At 42.9% G+C, this 25,579-nt stretch overlaps 1 protein-coding gene across 6 annotated transcripts in view; it reads left to right on the top strand.

Annotated features, from left to right (window-relative positions):
* LOC146866924 (pancreatic triacylglycerol lipase-like) overlaps window positions 1-25,579 on the top strand; it is a 303,555-nt gene that overhangs the window by 151,328 nt on the left and 126,648 nt on the right. For all 6 annotated transcript variants that reach the window (XM_085603235.1, XM_085603216.1, XM_085603229.1 and 3 more), the window contains exon 6: window positions 15,423-15,531. In XM_085603235.1, coding sequence (XP_085459361.1) covers window positions 15,423-15,531 — 109 coding nt within the window. The remainder of the gene's footprint in view (window positions 1-15,422; window positions 15,532-25,579) is intronic.

The raw sequence follows: 25,579 nt of genomic DNA, 5'->3' as shown, positions 1-25,579 counted from the left end.
GTTGATTTGATGTCTCAAGGAGAGGTTGTTGTCCAGGATGATGCCCAGGTTTCTGGTGTGGTAGGAGGGTAAGGGGTGGGCCTAGTTCTGTGGGCCACCAGGGGAAGTCCCAGGGTGAGTTATTGTTGCAGAATATCAGTACTTCCGTCCTGTTAGCTTTGAGTTTCCCAACGCAGATTAAGACTATAGCAAATAAACTTAGCAGACTGTCATAAAGATCCTCCAAATTACCAAGCATAGTCACTAAAAATTTGTGACAGTTGCAGGTATTGCCTCAGGTTGTACCAGTTGCCACATCTCCTAGAGGAAGTGCACTTTCTCTAGTCTGGGTGCTATTACTTTCTTGAGTCACTGGATCACAGGCAACAGGCATGGAATGTGGAGTATGGTAAGGACTCTGAATGGTGGTGGTTTCCCGCTCAAGGAATTCATCCTTTGTGCCCTGTCACTCCTTGGCATCACATATATGGTCTACATCCTCATGGTTTCTAACCAGATTTTTGTACATGGATACATTGTGAGTGAGAGTCCCACATCCATGTCTCTCATTGACCATAGTACCTTGGATGGTTGTAACTATCAATTCAATTCAATTCAATTCAATTCAAATATCTTTATTCGATTGTATACGTGACAATCATAAAAGTACACTACATAGACATGCAATCATAAACACATTTCATACATATGCAGATAAAGCTGACCATCCAGTTCATTTAAGAGACAAAACAGGTTACAAATTATTAAATTATCGAAGAACCAGAGCAACAGTCCAAATAGAACAAGTTAAAAATATAAATAATTATCCAAAGTTAAAAGAGAAATTTAAAAAGTACAATGATAGTAGCAACATAATTAGCCCTCCATACTTTTCCTGAAAATGATAGATAATTTCAAAAAACTGCACACAAACAAAGTGCAATTAGGATTCAGGAGTTGAAGATAATAGAGAGCTGGTTTAATCTGGGTGAGATTTGAATCTTTTAAGCAGGGCTTTAGATATAACTTCCGAGGTACTGTATAATAAGGACAAATAAATAAAAAGTGCGCTGTATCTTGCGGAGACTTTCCGTCGCAGCCGCAAGCAGGTAGCACTTGGCCTCGATGGGCCCCTCTTGGGAATGCCAAGATGAGGAGAAATAAATTAAAACGGAACCGAGTTAATAGATATCGGTCATAGCCGGACATAGGCCATGATAGATACGGTTCCATTTGCAGACATGTTTTAAGTATAACATGTTTCCTAACACTGTCTTTCAATAATTCACCCTCCTCCCGGGCTAAATACCTAGTTGACATGAATGTTTTTTTCACAAAGGTGATATCAGCTTTAGTTATGGAAATTGGGTTTAAGAACAATTCTGGCCGTCCCATTTCAGAGAGGCGGTCATTAATATACCTCAGCCACGGAACCTTGAACCTACCATCCCAAGTTAAAGCTTCTTTTAAAATATCATGGGTAAGAGGAATATTAGTATTTAGCCAAGAATTCATCCAGCATAATAGGAGATTTGCTGCTAATCTATCGCTAAGATAGGGTACGCCTAACTCCTCGTGGACCGAGAAGTTCCCGGTTCCCCTTGGCAGCCTCAATACCTTTTTTAAAAAATTATTTTCTACGACCTCCAGGTCTCGCGTCTGACTATAACCCCAGAGCTCGCTGCCGTAACAGGCGATGGCAACGCTCTTTGCTTGATATAATTTGAGCAAGGCTTCTATTGGACTATTGCCCAATTTTCTTGCAAAGCCAAGTATAGCTGCGTTAACACATGTAAACTCGCCCTTCTTTTTAACTACAGCCGGGCCCCAGGATAGTTGATCGTCAAGGAGAACCCCGAGATACGAGAAGGTTTTGGAGTTTGGAATTTTTTCCCCGTTTATTACAAAGGAGTTTGGTTTTCGTGATCCTTGGCCAATTTTCATAACGTAGGACTTTGTATTATTAATGCTTAAGCCTCGTGACTTCATAAAGTCGTAGAATGAGTTAAGGAGCATCTGGAGACCGATTGCTGTCCTTGAGATAAGGACAGCATTGTCCGCATAGAGCAGAATTGGGACGCCTTTTCGGCCGACATAGGGGTAATCAGCGCCTGTTCTTGTCAAATGTTCCTCTAACTCATTGATATACAAGTTAAACAAGAATGGTGCTAAGATGCATCCTTGACGGACACCCCGATTGATTCTGATGTCTCCTGTTACTTTAAGATCTTGAGTGTAACGGACATTTGCTCTAGTGTCTGAATGCAAATCGGCCAATAGATAAATTAAGTTCTGATCAACACCCATCCTTTGCATGATGTCCCACAGTTTGCCTCGATCCACACAATCAAAAGCGGACGATAAGTCCATAAAAGCCATGTGAATGGTTCCTTGCCGGGCCATGGTGTATTTACCTACAATCAAATATAGGTTCAGACACTGAGTCACTGTTGAGTGACCGGGTCTGAAACCATATTGTATTGGCGATATAATGTTGTTCTCATTTGCCCAAATTGTTAATCTGTTCAAAATTACACCACCTACCACTTTTGCTTCAGAATTAATTAAAGATATTGGCCTGTAGCATGACGGGCTATTACGATCGCCCTTTTTAAACACAGGTACTATGGTAGATTGCCCCCAGGACTTTGGGCTCCCGAGGATTACAGTTGCGTTTATCACCTTTGTGAGAACGGGGGCCCATAATGAGATACAAGATTTAAAAAGATCCGGAGGCAAGCCATCCGGACCTGGTGCCTTATTACAAGTTAACCCTTGAATAGCCTTTTCTACTTCATTGATTGTAAAACATAAAAAGTTTTCCTTTGACATTGAGACGTCATAGGTTGTCTGTTGTTCATGGCTTTTAAAAATTTCGCAAAAGTTACTGACCCAATCTGCCTCTGGGATATTAGTTCCTATTGCAGTATCTCTTGGGTCATCAAACAAAGGTTTGTTAATAATTTCCCAAAATTTACTGCTATTACCTAGGACTGAAGGGTCAAGCAAAGACTCCCAGGTACTGGCTTTAATTTCCCTTTTCCGTTTATCAAGTGCTTTTTTGTAGGACAGACGGAGATTTTTGATTTGACCTACATCTCTGGGTTTAATTTTTAACGCCTTTCTTAAGTTTCTACTTGCCAAGGAGCATGTTTGGTCAAACCATTTAGGATTATTTTTAACTTGCCCCTTCACTGGTACTGATAAGAATGACCCTACTGTTAATACTACATCTTCATAAATAGCTAAGGTTTGCTCTGGTGACGTAGAAGTTGATATACAATCCAGGGTGACCTTCCTGCACAAAAACAATTATTGATGGTATTTCCTATGTGTGCTGCAGCAGAAAGGGAAACAAACAAGGAGAAATACAAGTACTCTTCCTCTTTGTGCCTCCTTAAGCCTCCCCTGGGGAGGCGTAGGATTCTGATGAATTCCCAGGTTTAGGGAAAATTGTCAACCTGGGAATGCAGCAGAATAAATGGGTGTTGCGTGGGAACACCCACAGCAACAGCCATGGCACACCCCTTTCATGCAAAGTGATGAGTGTGAAGGGGCCGTATTTACAACGCAATGAAAAGCCTTGCATGGCCTTGTAAGTATCGGCCAGCACAATGCGCCACCGATGCGTCAGAAAAAGTGACACACCGGCAGCGCAAGGGACTTTTAAATAAGCCCCAGGGTATTTGGTGCACTTATTTATAAAAGCTAGCAGTTGCCATCCATTCGGACGGAGGCTGATGTCAGCAATGAAATTTGTCCTTGGCATTTTTCGAGTCTCTTAAGTTGTTGTTGAGGAGGGTTGAACATCACTTCCTTGGCCTGGCACACTCAGCATTTGTTCAGATATGTTTTATATAGTCATCTATATGGGAAAACTAAACATTTCTCTGGAGTCTCACTTTCGTTTTCTCCAGTGCTTTAAATGGGAAAAAATAAGTGCAGGTACTCTTAAAATGAGCTATGAGTCTAGCAAGTGAGCGGGGCTAGGGGCGGGGCTAAGGACAAGACATATGACACTTCTACTATGTGGCCGAATACTTATATATTCTTGAGTGCACACTCACAGAAACAAGCAGCAATGCTCACACAAAGCATTCCAAGAATATCCTTTAAAATACCTCCCTAGTGTCTGGATTCTCTCCCTCTTTCACTTGCTTTTCTCTCACTCACACACACACACACGCGCACACAAGCAAGCAAACACCCAGACACACAAAAGACAGACACTCACACAAAAGACTCAGGTGAGATAAATGTCATTTTACACCCCTTATCTCCCATGGGTTTCTTAATTGCTGCTATTGCTGCTGTCAGCGAGATGCCTGGATTCGAGTATGTGCACAATTGCACACCATGGTGTGAATGTGATTGACAGCACAGGGCCTGAATGGTCCCTGCTCTGTCAAACACAGCGTGATGTTGAACACCGGACATTATGCAGATGAGCCCTGCTGAATTGTTTAAAGGTGGCTCAGCTTGGGCTAGAGGCGCTTTGGCTGTCAGACAGCCTTGTTCGTGCACGTGAGCCGAAGCAACAATGACCCTACCTTTGATGAGTACAGGTACTCTAATTGGCAGCAGAGAAGTGCCGGTACTCAGAGCGGTGAAAATGAGAGGTGCCGGTACTCAGTACCGGTGAGTACCGGCCCATTTAAAGCACTGGTTTTCTCAATAACTTGATGGCCTAGTGAGCAAATACGTAACCATGTCCCATATCGAATGAAGTATTAAGGATTGTGCCCTCAGAGAAATATGCCTTCATTGGTGTCACGCAGTATTGATGGACCCCCCACAGAGCCAGCATTGTTTGTTTTTTATCCTGCAGAAAGTGCCAGCTGTAAATATGCATCTTCCGTTTTGGCATCAGATATCTTTTAGTGATACCGCTTTGTGACATGCCACTTGGCCACAAAGTTCATAGGCCATTCGTTATCACCAGGTTGTGGCATAGTTGGATGGGCTTGATTTGTTGGATGCCTTGACAGGTAATCTTCTGAATTGTCTCAAACTAGGAGGTGTATTAACCTGAATTTGTATTTCTGCAGGTGCAAAGCTCACTGCCACATCCAAGTTTGTGGATGAGGTGATGTACCTGCAAAGAGATAAATTAAATGCTTGTGATCGGTGACCACTAAAACTTTTTGGGGCATATGCATCAAGCATTTTTGCCTTTGCAAATGAGCTGATTCTGCGATTCGGCCCTTTTGCCAATGCAAAAAATGCTTTTCAGATGAAGCAAACCCTATTTTGTGATTCGGTAATGTAAAATGGGTTTGCAATTTGATATTATGAAGGGGTGTGTTTAGGGCGTCCCTTCCTAATACCGAATCGCATCGGTATGTAGGAATGTTTGACCAAGCAAACGGGGCAAGATGGCGGTCGCTTGAGACTGCTGTGCACACAGAGCCAAGAGAGCTCTAGTAAAATCAAATTGAGGATGCTGTATTAGGCAAGGAACAAAGAATGAATGTTGAATCCTGCGAGGAAGAGTTAAAACCGGCCAGGAGATACTTACATTTTCTCTGAACAGTTATCGGTCTGGCCGTGTTGCGATATCTGGGCAGAGCAATCCACAAGGCGGATCACGACCGACAGGGAAACTCTTACCAGTCGTGCAAGGTTGCGGATAGATCGGGCAGGGCGGACGAAGTAGAGCGCTCAGGCCGTACCGCCGAGATTGGAGCGATGGTCCCGAAGACGGCCGCAGGCAAAGCAAGGATGACTAGGATGGCGTTGCTGGGGGTTCTTGAGCCGGGAGATGTCGGACTGAGAAAAGCTGCCGATCAGGAAGTCTTCGGATCACCCGCACTGACCCCGAAACGCTGCAGAGGCGGAGCGGCACAGAAAGGACGCCCGGCCGGCCCTACTGTGGCTGATCTCCTGCGAGGGTCGGCCGGGAAAACTTTTCCGGGTCAAGAAGGGACGTGTAAGGTGGGCCCTCGGGTGAATGCTATGAATGCCGCGAGTGCCGCAGCTCCCTGTGACGCCCTGAGATCGATCCCTGCTACATCGCAAGCTGCACCAGAGGTACCCGGGGAGGTTGAAGTTGAGGCAGAGGGCACTCCTAACTTGGAGCAGTGCGGTGAAAGTGATGGTATGTCCAGGTCTCCATCCCCCCCCCATGTAATCTCAACTGTGTCAGGTCCCGATGACAGTGAACAGGCTGGAAATTCCCCCTGTAACCTAACGGATCTAACGGACCCACATAATATGACCAGGGGAACCAGGGGAGGGAGCCTAACACCAATATCACCCCTGATACAACGGTCTGGCTCAGCGCTTCTTTTGGCCTATCAACCCCAACCTCATGTTGTCCTAAAATCCAGCAAAACACACATTGGAGACACTGAGCCTGAGAAAGAACCTAGCGACTTTTTCTCTCTTTCAGACGGAGGTGAATGGTCAGATGATATTTCATCTACATTGGATGAGAGCTTTACTGATCAAGGCGACGATTCTGGCTCTAAATTAAAAACTATTTCAGGGAAAAAGAAGAAGAAAAGCCAAGGGGCTAAAGACCTGGCTTGGGACTACACCCCCACAAATCAGCTCTCCAATCCCTCACCTCTTGACCCGCTTAGCTCTAACCATCCAGGACCAACCACCCCAACGCTTGAAGCTATATTTCAGGCCATTTCATTGCATCGTGATGAGACACGCCAAGATGGGCGTAAGGCTCAAGCTGCTATGCGTAAGGTACAAGGCGTGGTCCGCAAGCTAACTAAGACATGCAGCGCGTTTGGGGATCGGTTGACCGATATGGAATCGAGGATTGTCTCTAATGAATCTGTGATGGCTCTTAATAAAATACGAGTGGACTCCCATGACGCACAGCTGGTTGATGTCAAATGGAAGCTAGAGGAGTTTGAAAATCGCCAGCGGAGGAACAACCTACGGGTTTTGGGCATTCCCGAAGGGGTCGAGGGAGGGGATGCCCGTTCATATATCGGGAACCTGTTTCAAGACTCTCTGCCAGAACTCACTGATTGGAACTGGGCACGAGAAGTGCAACGCGCTCACCGTGTCCCTCTTGTTCAAAAACAGCCAGTAAAAGCTGTTTCCTTTCCCCGTGCCATTTTGGTACACTTTGGAAATTTTTTACTGCGTCAAGCAGTTTTTGAGAAGGCAAGACCCGAGTCTAAGAGATCTAGGAACGAGATAGCCTATTTCGTTCATCCAGATTTCTGTCACTCCACCGTCGAAAGGCGATGGAGGCTGCGCCAGCTGATTAAACCATTTCAAGATAAAAAAGCACAAGCTTATCTCGACAGTCTGACTGGCTAAATTTAGATTAAGTTTAACATAGCTGGAAGGCATAATTATCACAGGGGGCTGAGTAAAGTGAATATAATGGACTGGGTGATCCTCGGACATCTGGATAGGGGGAAAGGAATAAGGAATGAGAAAAAGAAGGGAAGGGGGAAAAAGGGGAGAAAAGAAAATAAATATATATATATATACATTTGAAAATTAAAACGCAGCTTTTGAAGCATAACTCCTGGTAGTAGGATTCCTTAAGTAGCATCTATTGAGTAGTATTTGAAGTTCTTTAACATCAGAGCTCTGGTTATGTGTTGCACTTTCATCACAAAACTGACTCAATGCTGAGTCGGTATGCCTCAAGAGGGGAGGTGGGAGTGTTGGGATGGTGGGAGGGGGAGAGGGAAGGGTAGAGGGGGGGATGAAAACTAAGATTAAAAAAAGCATTTCCGGAATTAGAGATGAAATAAAAAAGCAGTTAACTGTGATTAATGAAAGAAAGGTGAGACACACCGTGGAGAAACATAAGGGCACGAGATTGGTTATCTACAGGCCTTCGGTATCTGGTACTAAATTCTAATGGGGAAGATAACGCTATGTTCATGGAATGTGGCAGGGCTGAATGATAGGGTTAAGAGGAGTCGTTGTGCTGAAATCATTAGGCTTAATTCTACGGATATAGTTTGCTTGCAAGAGACCCACATCCCATGGGAAAAAAGAGAACTATTAAAGGTTGGTGGCTATAACATTCTGGCTTGTACAACCCAGACTTCTAACATTCGTGGGGTGGCAATCCTCGCCAAAATATCACTAGGGATAGCTAAGCGCAAAGCAGCTGACACTCTGGGGAGGTGGGTCTTAGTAGAACTTTCATCGGGGATCACGATATGTTCGGTGTATGGGTCAAACCAGGATGACCCACTAATATTTGAGGACCTAGAAATAGAGCTTGCCACCTGGCCAAACTCCCTAATTCTCTGTGGAGATTTAAATATCTCCTTAGGGGTTGGGAAGCAAGGTCGGCCTGGACATTCTGGTCGGAAACCCCAAGTCTACAGGGCCCTAAATTATCTTAGAAACAGCCACGGTCTGGTGGATATCTGGGAATTAAAAAATCCATCCGACCCTGGCTACACGTATTCCTCCTGTCCGCATAACAAATATGTCAGAATTGATTATTTCTTTGGAACAAGAGATTTACTAGTAGAGGCTGAGATTATGAAACTTCCTAAATTAATATTGGATCATAACCCTCAGATCTTAGAAATTGCAGTAGCCAATTTTAAAAAACATCGGTCCAGGTGGACGTTTGACAGAAAGCTCCTTGTCAACAAAGATTATAATGAATTTATTAAGGAATGGACACAAAAATATTTTGGTATGTAGGAATGTTTTGTGACCGAAATGCGGTCACAAAACATTCACATTTTACCACCTACTTTAAGTAGGTGGTAACCCATTCGCAAATGGGAAGGGGTCCCAAAGGGCCCTTCCCCTTTGTGAATGTTTGTTACAGGGTTTTTAAGAGCACCAGTGGTCCCACGGACCACTGCCTACTCTTAAAAAATTAAAAGAAAACTTAACTTTTTGTAAAGCATCTCGTTTTCCCTTAAGGAAAACAGGCTGCTTTACAAAAAAAAGATTGCTTTATTTAAAAGCAATCACGGACATGGTGGTCTGCTGACCTCAGCAGGTCACCATCCCTGTGATTTTTGCGATTCCCCGGGGGTCACAAACAGCGACCTGCCTCATTAATATTTATGGGATAGGTCAATTGCGATCCTTTCATGCATGCCATTTTGCGATTTCCTAATTGCGAATCCTTGCAATTAGGAAATCGTAAAATGGGGCCTTCATACATCTGGCCCCAAGTCCATAGAAGTACAGATGAGAGTGGATGCAACAACACTTAATGGTGAGGGCCTCTGTTTCAATCTGCGAGTAGCTGGCTTTCGTTTCAGACACACCTCTACTTGCAAATGTGATGAAGGCCCATGTTGTCATCTTTTGATCATGTAGCAGGTCCGCACTTAGTCCAACAGGACTGGCATTGAAAACAAGATCAATCTTTTTCTCAGCATCAGATGATTTGATTGTGGCCTTGTGAAGTAGAATCTCTTTAACTTGCAGGATTGCTTGTTGATGCTTGTCTGAACATACCCATGCAGATTGGGACTTGCTAAGGTGGTGTAAAGGTTCAGTCATTGTGGCTAGATTTCAATGAAACATCCACAGTAGTTAGCTATGTCCACAAAACTGCAGATTTATAATGTGTTTTGGGATGGCTTACATTCTTGACATCTTTTGTTTCTGTGGGTCAATGATCATACTTACCTGGGAAAATACATAGTCATGAAAGTTTATACTATCCTTTAGGAATTCATGTTTGCAATGCTAAAGTGTGAGACCATACTTAGATGTCCTCTGTGGTGTGGCTTTCTGAAGATGGTGATGTTCTGCAAAGGTTTCTTCGCACACCAGGATGTTATCACTAATATTCAGCATACTAACCAACCAAGATAGTACCTTTGATGGCATTTTCAAACACCTTTGCTCTTGTTGAGATTCCAAAATGGAGATGTTTGTATCACCTTAAACCCACATGCATGGAGAACGTGGTAGTGCATCAAAGATTTTGAGTCATTTAGTAGCTGTTGTTGAGTTTAGATGTAACATGCAAAGCCATCTTAACCAATTAAGTCCATCGGTCAATGATGATAAGGATGAGGTGTCATACACTTCTATCATTTGTTGGGCCACCACAGATCCTAAATTCCCCTGGCACTTGGGCTTTGATGCGCCAACAGTTAGTAAAATCCATGATGTAAGTTTTAACACCTTCTGAATGACATCGAGTTCTTCTAATTTTTGAAGGTCCGCTTCAATGAAGAATCTTAGGTGAAAGGGCACACTCTTCTGTCTTAGGAAAGCAGGCATGATGGTGAGGTCAATGTGCACTTTTTACAGGTTAGGACTTGGGGCATTCTAGACCCTGAAATAGATGGCTGAATTCTTCTAAAAGAGCTTCCATGAAGATTTTGGCTTGAATTGCACGTGATGGGTAAAGAGTAAAGGCATTGTCCCTCTCTAATGCATTATATATGATTTGGTAGGTATTAATTTAGGGTATGGTTTTAGTTGCAGGCATTAGTAGTGATCCTTGATGTTCACTGAAGCTTATGCGTCAAACAGGGCTGTAAATATGAGTCCTTTGGTTTGAAACTCAATCTTGGGTTGAGGTTGTCTTTTCTCAGAAACTGTGTCTGTAAATGAGGGGAGGACAACTTCTTACTTATGAACTTCAGGGCTGGTTGTGATATTGGGTCTTGTTATTCAATGTATTTCGGCCACAGATTCATGTGCTACCATGCGCAGAGAGATGTGTGTAGCAAATGGTGCCCAGTTGCCTGTGCCATTTAGCTCGCTGCATCAGACCCTCATAAAGTGAGTTGGCTAGCCACAGTTTGAACACGTTTTCTCTTGCATGTGTCAATGATTTGCTAGATGAGCCTCAGAGCCGAAGTATCTGCAGTTATATAGGACTGCTTCTTGAGGTTTATGGGCCTCTTTTAGGCAACTTTCTGCCACTGACAATTTGACTGTTTTCCTCTTGATGCTTCCTAAGGCTCAGTCTTCAATGACATTCTAGCGAGGACTGACTCTGGTTATTTGCCTGGTCATAAGACAGTTCATGGATCTCCCCAGTGTCAGTATTTGCATATGGATGTAAATACATTGGTGTCTGATTAGGTATCAGTTAACAGCATAGTTTTAAATCACACAATACCTATAGGTGTATTGTATAATGCCCAAGAAAAAGGTTCAGCAATAGAAAATAATATAGGATATGACCAAGGGGCATATGTATCAAGCAAATTTTTAGTCGCAAACGCTGCGATTCGCAAAATACAGCGTTTGCGATTAAAAATTCGCAAAACGGGATGTATGAGCCACATCCCAACGCAAATTTAAGGAATCGCTAATTTAGCGATTTCTTAAGTTTGCGTAGGCATTTAAGAAATCGCAAATTGCGATTTCTTAAATGAAATGTAACACTCACCAAAGGATTGCGATTAATCCTTAAGAAATCGCAAATTACCACCAACTACTAGTTGGTGTTAATTTGCGATTTCTTTTAAAAATGCATGTTTTGTAATTTTACAAAGTGCCACGTGACGCACATACATGCCCTTAGGGCATGTGTGTGCGCCATATGACCACACATGCTAATTTCAGGGGTGTATCAGGGTGTCATCTTGACACCCTTGCACCTTTGAAATTATTCTCAAATAGCGATTAGCAAATTGCGATTCGCTATTTGAGAATTACTTCCCATTCATTCCTATGGGTCTCCTGGCCCATAGAAATGAATGGGCAGGTATTCCTTAATTGCGATTTCGCAATTTGCTAATCGCAATTAAGGAATTTTAAGAAATCGCAAAAAGTTTGCAATTTTTTAAATACATCCCGTTTTGCAATTCTCAAATAGCGATTCCTTAAAAATCGCTATTTGAGAATCGCAAATGGTGATGTTGATACATATGCCCCTATGAGAATTATTTAAATCATTTATAGTCAATTGTCGTAATTATTTGCAATAAAAACAATATAAAAAGTACTCAGTGAAACATGAACACACAGTGCGCACATTGTTTATTTGATGTCACTAATAACCCCTTAGTGAAACATTTCTCTGTAATTCACTGCTACACATCTATAGTTCTATATATCTTAGTTGACTTGAAAAAAGCATATCATTCAGGGACAATTTACACATTATGATTTGTCAGGGAGGAAAAGTTTCACACTGTGACCAAAGGATTGCCTTAGAGTATATAAAAGCACCCTGAAAGTAGCACAGGGTTGTTGTTAGTGCTTTATAAAATAAACAACTATAGCATGAAAACCAATAATTAACTGCATGCAAAGTTTCAGGGCAACAATGCAATGAGAGAATGATAACAGCACCTTAAAAATAGTTTGGGTCTAGTTAAGGTAAGAGACAAAGCATACATCAGTGCAAATAATGAACTCAAACTAGAGGACAGACACTCGAACACAGAAGCAAACAGCTATGCATTGCTCCCTTGCATACCATCTAATCGATATATAGGCGCTATACTTACGCAAGAACATACATACATACAGGAAACCCAAGTATGGACACTCTAATGCACAAATTCACATACAGACACTACACATGCAAACCCAAATGTGACATATAGACTGACAGAGGACTGGATGGACAGGGAGGTGAACAGATGGATTAAGCACTATTAATGGATGTATGTGTATTTGGTGCTTGAGTGATGCAGTTTATTCATCTCCACTTAATGACTCCTAACAGGTAGTGGAAGATTTAAATCTTCATGCCTATTACTGGAATGATACCCTCTAGGTAATAAAAAAAAAGCCTGCAGTACAGTGTGTGCTCCTCTCTAGTCCTAACATTTATCACACCATATATCTGTTAGACCTGGCATCCTTGGCGTGGTTTCCCCTGACTTTTTGCCTTCTGACCTCCTGTTTTGTTGATTTTGTTTTTGCGAGCCTTAGAACTCTGGGCACTTTAACTATTGCTAGCCAGTGCTAAAGTGCATGTGCTCTCTACTTTAAACATGGTAACATTGACTTATCCAAAACTGACATATTTAATTTACATATAAGTCACTAGTAAGGTGCACCACATGTGCCTAGGGCCTGTAACCTTAATGCTGCTAGGGGCCCTGCAGCACTGATTGTGCCACCCAATTCAGTAGCCCTTTAAGCATATCTCAGGCCCACCATTGCATAGCCTATGTATGCAGTTTTTAACTGCCATGTCGACCTGGCAAGTTGATCTTGCCAGGCCCAAACCTTCCTTTTTAATCCATATAAGTCACCCTTAAAGCAGGCCATGGGCAGCCCACAGACAGGATGCAGTGTATTTTAAAAACAGTACATGTACTTTTAAGGTTTACATGTCCTGGTAATGAAAAACCCTTAAATTAGTTATCCACTACTGCAAGGCCTATCTCTCCCAAAGGTTAACATTGGGAGTGCCTTATTACATCTTATATGTGTAGTTTCCAATGGGGAAGAGATGGGACCACAAAGTTTGTTGTCTCTGGGATCACAATTTAAAATCCTAACATATGGTGAAGTTACATTTTAAAATGTAATTCTGAAAGTACCACTTTTATAAAGTTGGCATTTTTTTTTCTTTAGCCGTCTGGTTCCTTCTGCCTGTTTCTGAATACACATGCAGCTGGGCTTTATGCATTCCCTCCAGACAGCCACACACAAAGGGAGCTTGGGTGTGACTGATTGGCCATCCACATCGTGATGAGCCATCCTTGGCAGGATGGGAGGGAGGAGCTGACACACCTGAATGGGCTAATATTGTCCCCACACAAAGGGCTGCATACCACCCTGTAGTGAGTCTGGAGCCAGGTCAGGGACTCTGTTCGCTTCACTTCAGTGGCACAACTGGGATTAGGTACTGGACCTCTGACACCACCAACTCAGTACACTTCTGGACTTGTGGATGCTCTGCCAGGAAGAAGGACTGCTGTGCTTCTGAAAGGACTGTTGCTCTGCTGGACTCCTACTCTGCTTTGCTGACTTGATGCATACTGCCCTATTGCCTAGGAGTGAGAAGGACTGCATCTTTTCACCACTTGAACCCAGAGTTGCTTCAAGGGCTTTTCTGCTTGCCTCCTGTTGGATTTCTCAGGAACATCAAAGACTTCACTCCACTCATCAAAAACACCTCGACCCTGCCATTTGGAAGTCTCGCCCTGCCAAGTGGTACCCATACAGTTCTGGGCCCTTGGAAATGGGTTTAAGTGCTGCAACTGCACAAATCCATGCATTGGCGTGCTTGAGCAGCCAGGAACCGGCACATCTCCTTTGACACTGACGTATCTCTGCTGCTGCCGCGATCAAGCACATCACATTGCCTGCTGCTTGGCTCGACGACAACGCATCGTCTACATCAGAGGGGTTCGACGAAGACGTACCTTCAATTTGCATGGTTTGTAACCGATTCATTGCCTACATCTCCAGGATCTATGCTACCTCTTTGCCTACCTTACTCCCTGGATCTCATCTTCGATGTCAATGCAACCTCAAACCAAGCTACTGTTTCAGGGGGCCAAGGCTGGTCCCAGTATACGACCTGCGCTCCCTCGCGGTGGGCCTGAACTTTTGATTTGTCCTGGTCAAGCACGACCCGATAGTCTCGGTTGGTGTTTAAACTTTTAAGCACTGCAATTCAAGATATTCTTTAAAAATGTATAACTCTGTTTCTACCTATTGAATTTTTGTTGTTTTGGTCTTGTTTTGTTCAAAGAATTAAGATCTAAATTTCTATCCAGGTGTGGTATCTTTTTGTGTAGTGTTTGCACGGTTTTCTGTTTTAAGTGTTCCACAAATACTTTACACGTTGTCTCTTAAGTTAAGCCTTACTGTTCTGTGCCAAGCTACTAGAGGGTGAGCACAGGTTAATTTAAAGTGTGTTACCGACTAGGTTTTTGGTTCCTACTTGGTCAGGTTGCATCCTTCTGCCAACCAGAAACGCAATTCCTAACAACATCCAATCCTTGTTTTTTTCACACTCATTATCCATTGGTTAGTTCAATTACTCAACCTAAATTAAACGGGGACTGCAGACTTGTTACACAAATTATTATTATCTGCTTGGCTGTTAAACTTATTCATTAGCCTTTGCTCACATTTCTCTGTGGGCTTGAAACACATGGTGGTTCTATTGCAATCAATCACTTAATGGTGTATGAGGGACATAAGACCTGCTGACTATATTTTAATTTGAAGACTTATTTAAGTAATACAGGTTTAATATAAGACAAGTATTCTATAAAAACATTTGCCTGGCCAAAATGGTTTCTATGAAGAACAAAATTACTTTTCATTTAACAATGTCACCACTGAAAACAGCAGATGTTACATTAGCGTCATGGTGCATAGTCCCACGCATCCCGAATAACACTTGCATACCTCTCCTGCTGTTCTAGTCACTAAGCCTGCAAATCCATATAAAAGTTTAGATTGTGCATAATCGAAAAATGTAGCTGTTGTAAAATTTTGTTGTATGCTTTTCTTTAAGTCCCATACTTTGCTGACCTTCCTGTCTATTCTCTTGTTTATATGTTCATAAATAATTGTTTTCACCCCTACAGAAGAACTATGACTATTCTCCTTCCAGCGTGCACATCATTGGGCACAGTATGGGGGCTCATGGTGCTGGTGAGACAGGAAAGAGAATAAAGGGCATTGCAAGAATCACAGGTAAGTAGTGTGACCCCAAACGTAGAAAATTTTAGGGCTGTTGTCTCTTGATTATTTTCATCATCATTTTTTGTGGCTGTACTAATTTACTCAGGGTTTACAAATTTTGATGCATGCTCACATGATCATCTTACCAATCATGTCTCACTTTTCAGTAACTTATCAAAAAGGTGCTTCCATAATGTTTTGACGCATATGTAGTCACCTTTTTGATAAGTTGTTGAAAATAATCAATGAACATTAACTTTGAGAAGTGACTATAGCAGACAGGTTACAAGGACTGCTATTAATGCTTTTTTAGACCTCCACTTTAATTCCGGGCTTAGAGTCTCATGGCCGTGCTCCATCATAAAAACACAAGGACCTACTCCTTTCTGTCATAGAATTACAAAGACTTTTTTTTAAAGTGTATTATGTAATAAATAGATATTTTGGGGATATGACAATTGATCCGTCTAGTTGTTTATGCATGCTACAGGATTATGCATGTTCCTTAACACAACGTATTTTTGTGGAGTAATGTAGAAGTTGTCACCTACCACAAGCAGGCAATTACTAAGGTTATCCTTTCTTTGCCTAGAGAGAATTTCTGTCTTTCAAGTTTAGTTTACATCTGTTAGGTGTTAAAGTGAATACACTACGCCATATCATCTTCATTTACTCAGACCACCTGGTTAAGAATGCACTCGCTCTATGCAATGCAAAAATATGCATTTTGTGGTTCCCAGCATTACTTTCCTAGGTTTGAAGACTGCCAGAAAAGGTATCAGAATAGATCATAACGACAGAAAAAGCAGATCTGAAATGGTCAACCCTGCAAATGGTCAATGCGTTGTTCAATTAACAAATAAGGGAGCAACATTCTCTTGGGTGAGGAACAGGAACAAGCCTTTCAACAATTTAAGGACACCTATACATCTGCACCAATTTTAAGACATCCAATGCAACTTCTTTCCTTCGAAGTTGAAACAGATGCTTTCTTATTTGCAATTGAAGCTGAATTATCTCAATGAGATCTGGAGAGGGATGAACTGCATCTGGTAGTTTACTATTCTTAAACCTTTCCAGAAACTGTGAAGAACTATACCATCTATGACATGTATAATCCTGGCTGTCAAGGAGCCTTTTCCGCACTGGAAACTTATTTTAGGAGGAGTCAATTATAAAATCACTGAACAGCCTGAAAATAAAAATGAACTCCATCTGAAGACCATGAAATGCACCCAGCTATCATGCTGGATGAACTTTACTATTTCCCCTACTTGGTTACAACATAACTTAAAGACATGGAAATAGGCGTGGGAAGGCTTACTCCATCTCCCTGCAACTCTGGGGTAACTGACAGGGCTCATTGCATCCTTGAAAATTAACTTTTTATAGCTTGCTAAAAGCACTCATCGGGAAGTTGAGAATCAACAGTGGATACAGCAGGAACCACATAAAAGTTCTCTCCAAAACAGATTACATCAGGGTGAAAACACTTGTTCTGTCCTTGCAAAAAGACACAGTCCACTAGCTGATACACCTGTTGCTGGCTGTAGCAAACGTCCAGGACAAAGAAGATACTAAAGTTAATTAGTCAAGATTTTTCAGCGCTCGTTCTCAAGACCGCAATCAAGACATACAATCAAAGATGATCAGTATGCAGTCAAACCAGGTCATCTCATCCAGCCGAATCCAGGGCATAGGAACCTCTTCCATCTCCACAACAATCTTGTTGTATGATCTCTGTGGATTTGTATTAGGATTGCCATCACATGGTACCTTTTCGTGCAAAATCTTGCAATGGTTTGACAGCTTTAGCATAAACCTAAACCCCCTGTCAGCAATAACCCATCATCTTCACAAGAGTGCATACATGGGAGATGGTAACGGCGCAGGGCAGCTTACGGATAGTCTTAATTTTGTCTGCAGATAAATGTTGCTATCCCACTGAGACTACAGGCCCATCTCTCTCCTCCCCTTCGCAGCGAAAGTAACAGAGAAGATCGTCAACCTCCAGCTCACGAACTTCATCGAAGCCAACTCCATCCTCAACTCCTCCCAGTCCGGATTCCGCAGCAACCTCAGCACAGAAACAGCCCTCCTAGCCGCCACAGCTGGTATCTGCACTCTCCTTGACCAGGGCCACATGGCTGCCCTCATCCTACTAGATCTCTCTGCAGCTTTCAGCACCATCTCCCACCGCACTGTCACCGCCAGACTTCACAACGCCGGTATACAGGGAACCCCCTTGACTGGATCCGCTCCTTCCTCACCTGCTGAACCCAAAGAATCAGACTCCCGCCCTTCCTCTCCGAACCCACACAGATCAGCTGCGGAGTACCCCAAGCATCATCGCTCAGCCCCACGCTCTTCAACATCTACATGGCCCCCCTCGCCGATATCTTCAGACAGCATGGACTCATTATAGAATCCTACACCGATGACACTCTGCTCATCCTCTCCCTTCCAAGGAACCTGACATCACCAGGCTCAGCTTCCAGGAAGGAATGAAAGACATCGCCTCCTGGATGAGCAGCAGCTGCCTGAAGCTCAGCTTGGACAAGACAGAAGTCTTCATCTTCGGACCCACCCCCTCCACATGGGACAACATCTGAAGTCCATTGCCCACAGCATCCCCCCACACCCAGAGACCACACCCGCAACCTCGACATCATACTGGACTCATCCCTCAGCATAACCCAACAGGTCAACGCAGTCTGCTCCACGTGCTTCAACACCCTCCACATGCTCTGCAAGACCTTCAAATGGATCCCCCCCGAACCCAGAAAGACCATCACCCACGCACTCATAACCAGCAGACTGGACTACTGAAACGCCCTCTACACTGGAATGAACAAATCCCTGCTCCGGAAACTTTAGACCATCCATAACACCACCGCCAGACTCGTCCTCATCATCTTACGACAAGACCACATCACCCAGCAACTACGAGACCTCAACTGGCTTCCCGTCTAGAAGAGAGTGACCTTCAAGCTACTCACTCACGCCTACAAATCCCTCCACAACACCAGACCCCAGTACCTTAATGAAAGAGTCTTCTTCTACACACTGAAGAAAAACCTCCGCTCAGCGGACCACGCCCTGGCTGAAACCCCTCACATCCCCAGAGCCAGAACGGGTGGAAGAGCCTACTCCTACATCGCAAAAAGACCTGTAACGAACTCCCGCTCAGCATCAGCCGTTTCCCCACTCTGCATGCCTTCAGGAAGAGCCTCAAGACCTGGCTGTTTGGGTAAGATGTTGCTGTAGGATTCCTTCCCCCCCCCCAGCGCCTTGCGAACCTCACGGGTGAGTATCACGCTTCACAAATACCTGATTGATTGATTGATGTTATGGCCTAATTATTGAACATGAGGTAAGCAAAATTATAATTAGTCTTTGGAAACCTTGTGCCCCTTCTTATCTAATTCAGTGAGTAGATTCAAAGAGTCAACCTTGCATTGGTTTTCTAAGTTAGAAACAACTAACAAGTCGTCAACAGCCAGTTTAGATCCTCCCAGGAAGACAAGGGGGTTCAGATCCTTGAGAGCCTGTGAGACAATAGAAGGTGATCCCCTATATCTTTGTGGTAATCTACACCACGTGATTTGTCTCCTAAAAATGTGAAGGCAAAAGGGAATTGACTTTCAGAATATATCTGGATAGAGAAAACGTTTAAAACAGTGAATTATGCAGTGGGTGCATAAAAATACATGAAAGAATGATGGCAGGTTTAAGTGTGACAGGACAGCTTGGCAATATAACAGCATTAATAGCCCAGACAAAAACAACATGTTTCTTTGCCAGTTTTTTGAATGAGCAGAATAGGAGTGTTATAAACACTCACAGCACAAGAATTCCTTGTTTCAGCAGAGCAGCAATGACAGGGCATATCCTAGTCTCTGCTTCAGGACATAAATGATAGTGGGGGTTGTGAGGGATGCTTTTCTTGGGACTTACCTTTATCTTTCCTGGTTCGCCAGTGAGAAGACAACCTACATCATTAGCATGTTAGGATCATAAGGTGAAGGTAACTTGGTCAAGCACATCAAACATTGGTTTGGGGAGATTTAACACCACGCATTTCACATAAGCAATTATTTTTCACACAAGACTGATAAAACCGCATTTTCATTTTCCATAGGCACATCCAAATATATATTCCATTGCTGGTAGAATACATCCTTTATTTAAACTTGCATGAAAGCCCAGAAGATTCACAGGGGAGATAGAACGTAGAAGGAAAGCACATAGATCAGTCTTATGACCTACAGAAACAGCCACTGAGGTTGTGACATAATGAGGAAAATATGTTGGAAATGTTACCTGCATCAATTGTGTTGTTGAGAGAGGATGAAAAGAGAATTCAGAGGGTCACAATTACAGACTTTCTAGCATCACTATCATTAAGGCATGAGGAAGGTTTTCTGTTAATGACACACCATATGTATGGTCCTTTCTGATCTACAGGGATTAGGATATTCACAGAGCTGTTGGCTCATGCTGTCCTAAAAGATAGGCTATCTAATTTGTGGAATCTGAGTAATTCAGATTTCTCAGGCTGTTTGTGTGAAAACGTGGGTAAATCATGACAACCAAATTTCCATTGTCCAATTTACCCACATTTGAAACGTGAGAAACCCCCAGGTGGAGCAGAATATCCCCTTCCTTGCACTTGGCCACATCTGGTCCTCCTTGCCCATGGCCATTCTACCGCTCTATTACTCCTGAGCCCCTCTCTCTGACTGTATGTTAAAAGGGTTCCATTTGTAAGGACATCAGCTTAGATCCAGTAGATTATTTCTTCCTTTCCAATCTAGAAACGCAATGATGTGCAAAAGAAGCCAACTAAGAAAGGTTACTGCAGGTTAGGTACCTGCCCCTAACACACGCGATTGAATCTCTGCCGCCAGGACGTGCTATTGCTTCAATTTGAAATAAATATGTTGAACACATACCCGTGTTCCACCCAATTGCCAATTATACTCTGAAATTGACCTTCACCGCATTTCGGTGGATTTTCGCCTACTCGTAATTCCAGGACTACCTGTTAAATACTTCTCGTCTTACTTGCGGCACTATCAATCAGCTATATTTATTTTAGATTCAATTGTTGCCCCTAATTCCTTCCATTTTCACCTTGTACCCAGCCGGGTTGGAATTATCACTGGTTTTGGGAATACACTTCGCTCAAGCAACCATATACAGCCCTGAAGAGTCGTGGGATTATTTTTCCCCGACGAAACACGTGTCGGCTGGTTGCGTTTCTCACAAAGAATAAAGAATTTCCAGTGTCACAGAAGCAATCTGAACGTATCATTTGTTTTGAACATTACATCTATGTATTGTATTGTGTATGTGTGCGCAGGACCATGTTGTACTATTTTGTTGTAGGGTTTTCCCTGTTTAGCACCATACTCACTTACTCACCTAGACTCACTATACGCATATTTGCTGAGCGCCATTACTTCCTACCCACGAAAACCCTCAACTCATTTCTTTTTAACCTGCCCCTAACAAATTCAGCACCAGCAACTTCTTGAGCATATTTAGTAGCATTAGCAATGTTAGATAGTGATCAAATACATCTTTTGAATGTTCAAGATAATGAGCATTCCTAGATGTAAAGATCCACATCAGCTCTGGAAAAATCCACACAAGCGTATTCACTAAAGCCACTGACAGGAACAATGCGCTACATTTTAAGAGCTTTCATCAAGACACATTGAAGCAACACCTCCCATATTCTCAATTCTTCAGACTCAAACGAATTACCTCAGATTCAGATCTAGCCAAAACTACTATCGAAAAATTTGCTCAAAGATATCATCAACGAGGCTATCCGAAAAACATCTCCGACAAGGCAATTAAATGTGTTTCTGAGGTTTCTAGAGAATCCTTGCTACCTGGTACTGTACCCAAATGGTCTGATTCCATAATATGCGTTCTTCAGCATTCCATTAAATCCAAGGCCATAAAATCTATCATTATGAAACATTGGAAGATCATCCAGACAGAGACGCATTTCAAACAACTGTTTCCGCAATGTCCAACCTTTGCTATGCAACGCTCTCATAATTTGAAAGAACTTTTAGCCATTAAACAGGATAAGGAATCTGAAAAGATAGATTACAAGGGGATGCAGAGATGCATGAATAGTGTACACTGCAACAATGTGATGGTCGGTAACTCGTTTGTACACCCAACCAAAGGCACCAAAATCAGACTGCGTCATTCCAGTACGTGTGATACAACAAATGTCATCTATGCTCTTAAATGCCCGTGTGGCAAAATATATGTGGGCAGAACCAAAAGAAAAGTTAAAACCCGAGTTAGAGAGCATAAAAGTAGCATTCGCACACAATCTGCTAAATCCACTGAAGCTATGCACTGGCTGGTGGCAAGACACAATATTTCCCAATTACAGTTTACCATTTTAGAGGTTGTGAGACCTAAACCTGGAACTGATCCTCAAAAAATGCTGGCGAGGGCAGAATTTTTTGGGACTAAGAAATTGCAAACAATGCAACCAATGGGGTTGAATGACAGACTTGAATATAGTTGTTTTTTGTAACTAGAGAGTGTATTCTGATTTGCTTTATGTTTCATTTTTCATGTTTCCATGTATTGATTCATAATAGTTCACTAACATCGTTTTGTAGATGTTTGTGACTGTGTTTAATGTTTTCTGACACCTTCATTACTGTGGTAATTGAAGTTGGGGTTATATTTGCACATGCATACTTCTTATTTTATTTCACTTCCCTTCACATTCTTTGGGAGTCAGAACTTACCCATAACAAAACCATCGGTAGACAGGGTGTTTCCACTGAGATCACTTTTAAATAGTGTGTATTTTACAGTGTGTAATTCTTTATTTTCTCAGACTTTATCTCTTCCTTTTTTTTGGGAGCCGATGTCTACCTTTTGCACCTCGTCCTTACAATTGGGTGTAGCTTTTTTCATACGAAGCACAGTCCAACCTCACTCATTTTTTTCAATCCCAACTTTAGTCGATCACACTCAACCACCGTTGCGTTCCATTATCATTACACCTATCGCTTTAAGCATTACGTGGCATGAGAGTATTTAGCAATACGTCACTTCCCATCATGAACATTTCTACTACGGTTCGGGAGAAGGACCGACGTTAACTTCGTAAGCTGTAAGCATGCTCTTCTTGGGCTGTTAGTACCGTTTGTATGATGTATTCAGTGTATTTTGATCGCATAGAGCTCACAAGTTGTTTCGTTAATGCTTTGCATGTTGACTTGGCTCGTAAACTAACTCGGGAGCACAATGGTTCCTTCCCCTTTTTTTTGGTAGCACTCTTTAAGCACCACACCACTGTTTACGGTATCCACAGAAGTCGGGATTATTTAGTTACGGAATTACAGAGGTTTATCCTCCAGAATCTTTTTTCAAGCACGGTAGCACGTTACGCGTCCCTACGGAGGTTGTCTCTTTTACAGGAATGTAATTGTGGGCACAACTCGGTGTTAGTTTCTGATTATTTTCATTTCTTGACTTTTGCCACCACTATGGTTTATTTAGTGAATGTTTACCTATCAACAATTTATGTGACTATTTTTTGGAATGATGTATTGTCCAAACTCTTGTTCTTTTGCCTTTTAGAATCTGAATAGGACCCCTGATGAAGGATCGTGGTATTGACCCGAAATGCATTGGGTTGATGATCACAGCATGAATTAATGTTTATAGAACAGTCATTTCATCATGTCTTGTGAATAAGGAAAGAATAACAAGAATAAAAACTCTATGAGAATTATGAAGACTCATCCTCATTGAATTGGATTTATTCAGTGCACAATATGTATAAACTGGAGGAAAGCAATTGACCATTGCTTTTTGAAGTTGTATTCCAGCCAGTGGGAAGGTGCTCCTCCCACAGTCTTGTACTCACACACCAAGAATCTCCTGCTTGGGTGGAGAAATTTAGGGTAAATAAGGAAGCTACTTGTTTGTGCTGAAAAATCCAGTTTCAATAGTAAGTGCAGAGGGCTTCACTGCAATCTCTTCCAAAAAGAAATATGACAATGACTTAAACTGCAGGACCAACCATGTGTATTTGGCCAAGAAATACTTCCTCGGGACAGGTAATGCTCCGAACCTTAAACATAGTGCTGTCCAGAGTAGATGGAGAATGTTGCCTCACCTTGCAGTGGATTATACCATTCGTCCTTCTGAAATGCTCTGCACCACATTGGCATTACTGTATATAAACTGCAAAATAGGAGAACTCTTTGCTCTCATTTGCACTCCTCAGTGCCCTTTACTTTAATATCCCATTGCTTATCTTCTTTTGATGTTTCCCTGTACAAGTTCAAGTCCTAGGGGCCTACTAAATTCAATGGCTACTAGAAGAAACTAATTTAGGCACTTCTTGTGACATCAGGCAGGCTAAATATCTAAACATTTTCCTCTCCCAATGCATAGTATGAATGTTTTTTAAAATTTTGAAGTGCTCACTACACCACTGGATTCAAGCTAGCCTGGCTGATGAAGGGTGATGCCCTGAAACCGGTCCCAGGATGCTTGTTTCCGGCCTTGGCAGTTCGGGCTGGACTGTTCCCACAAGGAACAGGGTCAAGACGGATGTGCATAAGGCTGGGTCCAAACTGGTGTGGTATGGTGAGCAAAATAATGATGGATTAAACCCAGATCCTTGTGACTGGGGGTGAATGTTTGCATTGGCCAGCATTCCGTCCATCAGTTGTTTCTTTTGCATGGTATCACACTCTTCAACAAGCCAATAATCCAAACTAGACCATTCCTCAATGTCAATAGATATGTAAACTCTAATGGAGTGGCCTGTGAACTTTGAAATCATATTAAATTTGAGCTGTGTGCAGTTTTCTAGATGCATTGCTCTAGCTGCTCCATATCTCCGCAAAATGGCCTATGGCTCAAAACAGACACAGAGGGCCCGATTCACAGAACTAACTTTAGACAAAATCCTAAACTTACTACCATTTTGGTATTCACAGAAGGCACTTACTCATTTTGGTATTCACAGAAGGCACTTACTCATTTCGGTATTCACAGAAATTAGGAGTCCTAACTTTAGGACTCCTAAATGCCTTCTGTGAATCCCGAAAGTCTTAAAGTTAGGATTTTTCTCAGTTTAGGAGTAGTAAAGTTAGGACTCCTAACTTTAGGACTCCTAAATGCCGTCTGTGAATACCGAAAGTCTTAAAGTTAGGATTTTTCTCAGTTTAGGAGTGTTAAAGTTAGTTATTCACAGAAGGCATTTAGGAGTCCTAACTTTACTACTGATCTCCCAAGTTGCCCAATGCTCTCCGCAATACCTACAGCAACTGGTGTGCCGACACCCATGCCCCATCCCTGTGGCGAAAAAACTGCTCCTAACTCCGCCCCATTCACTACGCGCCTGGTCTCCATCTGCCCCAAGGGCCCAATGAGCTATCTTGGTTGATGCACTACTAAGGCCACCGCGGACCTTACTGTGGCAGTGTTGTAGCCATCCCATGCTGACCTCTGACTGGCCACCCAGGACCTTGCCCTCTCTTCCCCTCGGGTGTATCAGCAGCATATGACATACCCGAGTCCACATGTCCCCTGCGAGTCTGACCCTGAAAAAGAAAAGGTAGGTCCAGCGTACCGTTGTTAGTTTCCCTATCTGCCCCCCTTCGTTCTGCTCCAGCACCCAAACACAACCTCCCCTTTGTAATGCACCCTGCTCCCACCTCCCTCTGCCCAGACACCCCTGCCGCGAACTGCACCACCGTCCCGCCCCTCCCTCCTCCTGCCGGGGGCCTCACACCACTAATTATCCTTTCCCAGTCCGCAAACCCCCCTCTCCTTCCCCCTCTCCCAAACTCCACTCTAGTGCTGCTGCTATCAGCCTAAACACTGGGCCTTCCACGTGAGCCCACGCTCTGTTCTTCTCATCCCTTCACCCCTCCCCCAGCTGCACTGGGTGGTCTTTGGGTGGCTGTAGGACCCACCACCCGTCTTCTTTCCACCTATCCCTCATTGCTTGTGGGGCCCTCTCCAACCAACCCCCTGCCGCTAGTGACAC

This window comes from Triturus cristatus, chromosome 1_2 (assembly GCF_964204655.1).
Source record: "Triturus cristatus chromosome 1_2, aTriCri1.1, whole genome shotgun sequence".
NCBI lineage: Eukaryota > Metazoa > Chordata > Amphibia > Caudata > Salamandridae > Triturus > Triturus cristatus.
Note: the sequence above shows the minus strand (reverse complement) of the source record. Positions and strands in the feature narration are given on the sequence as shown.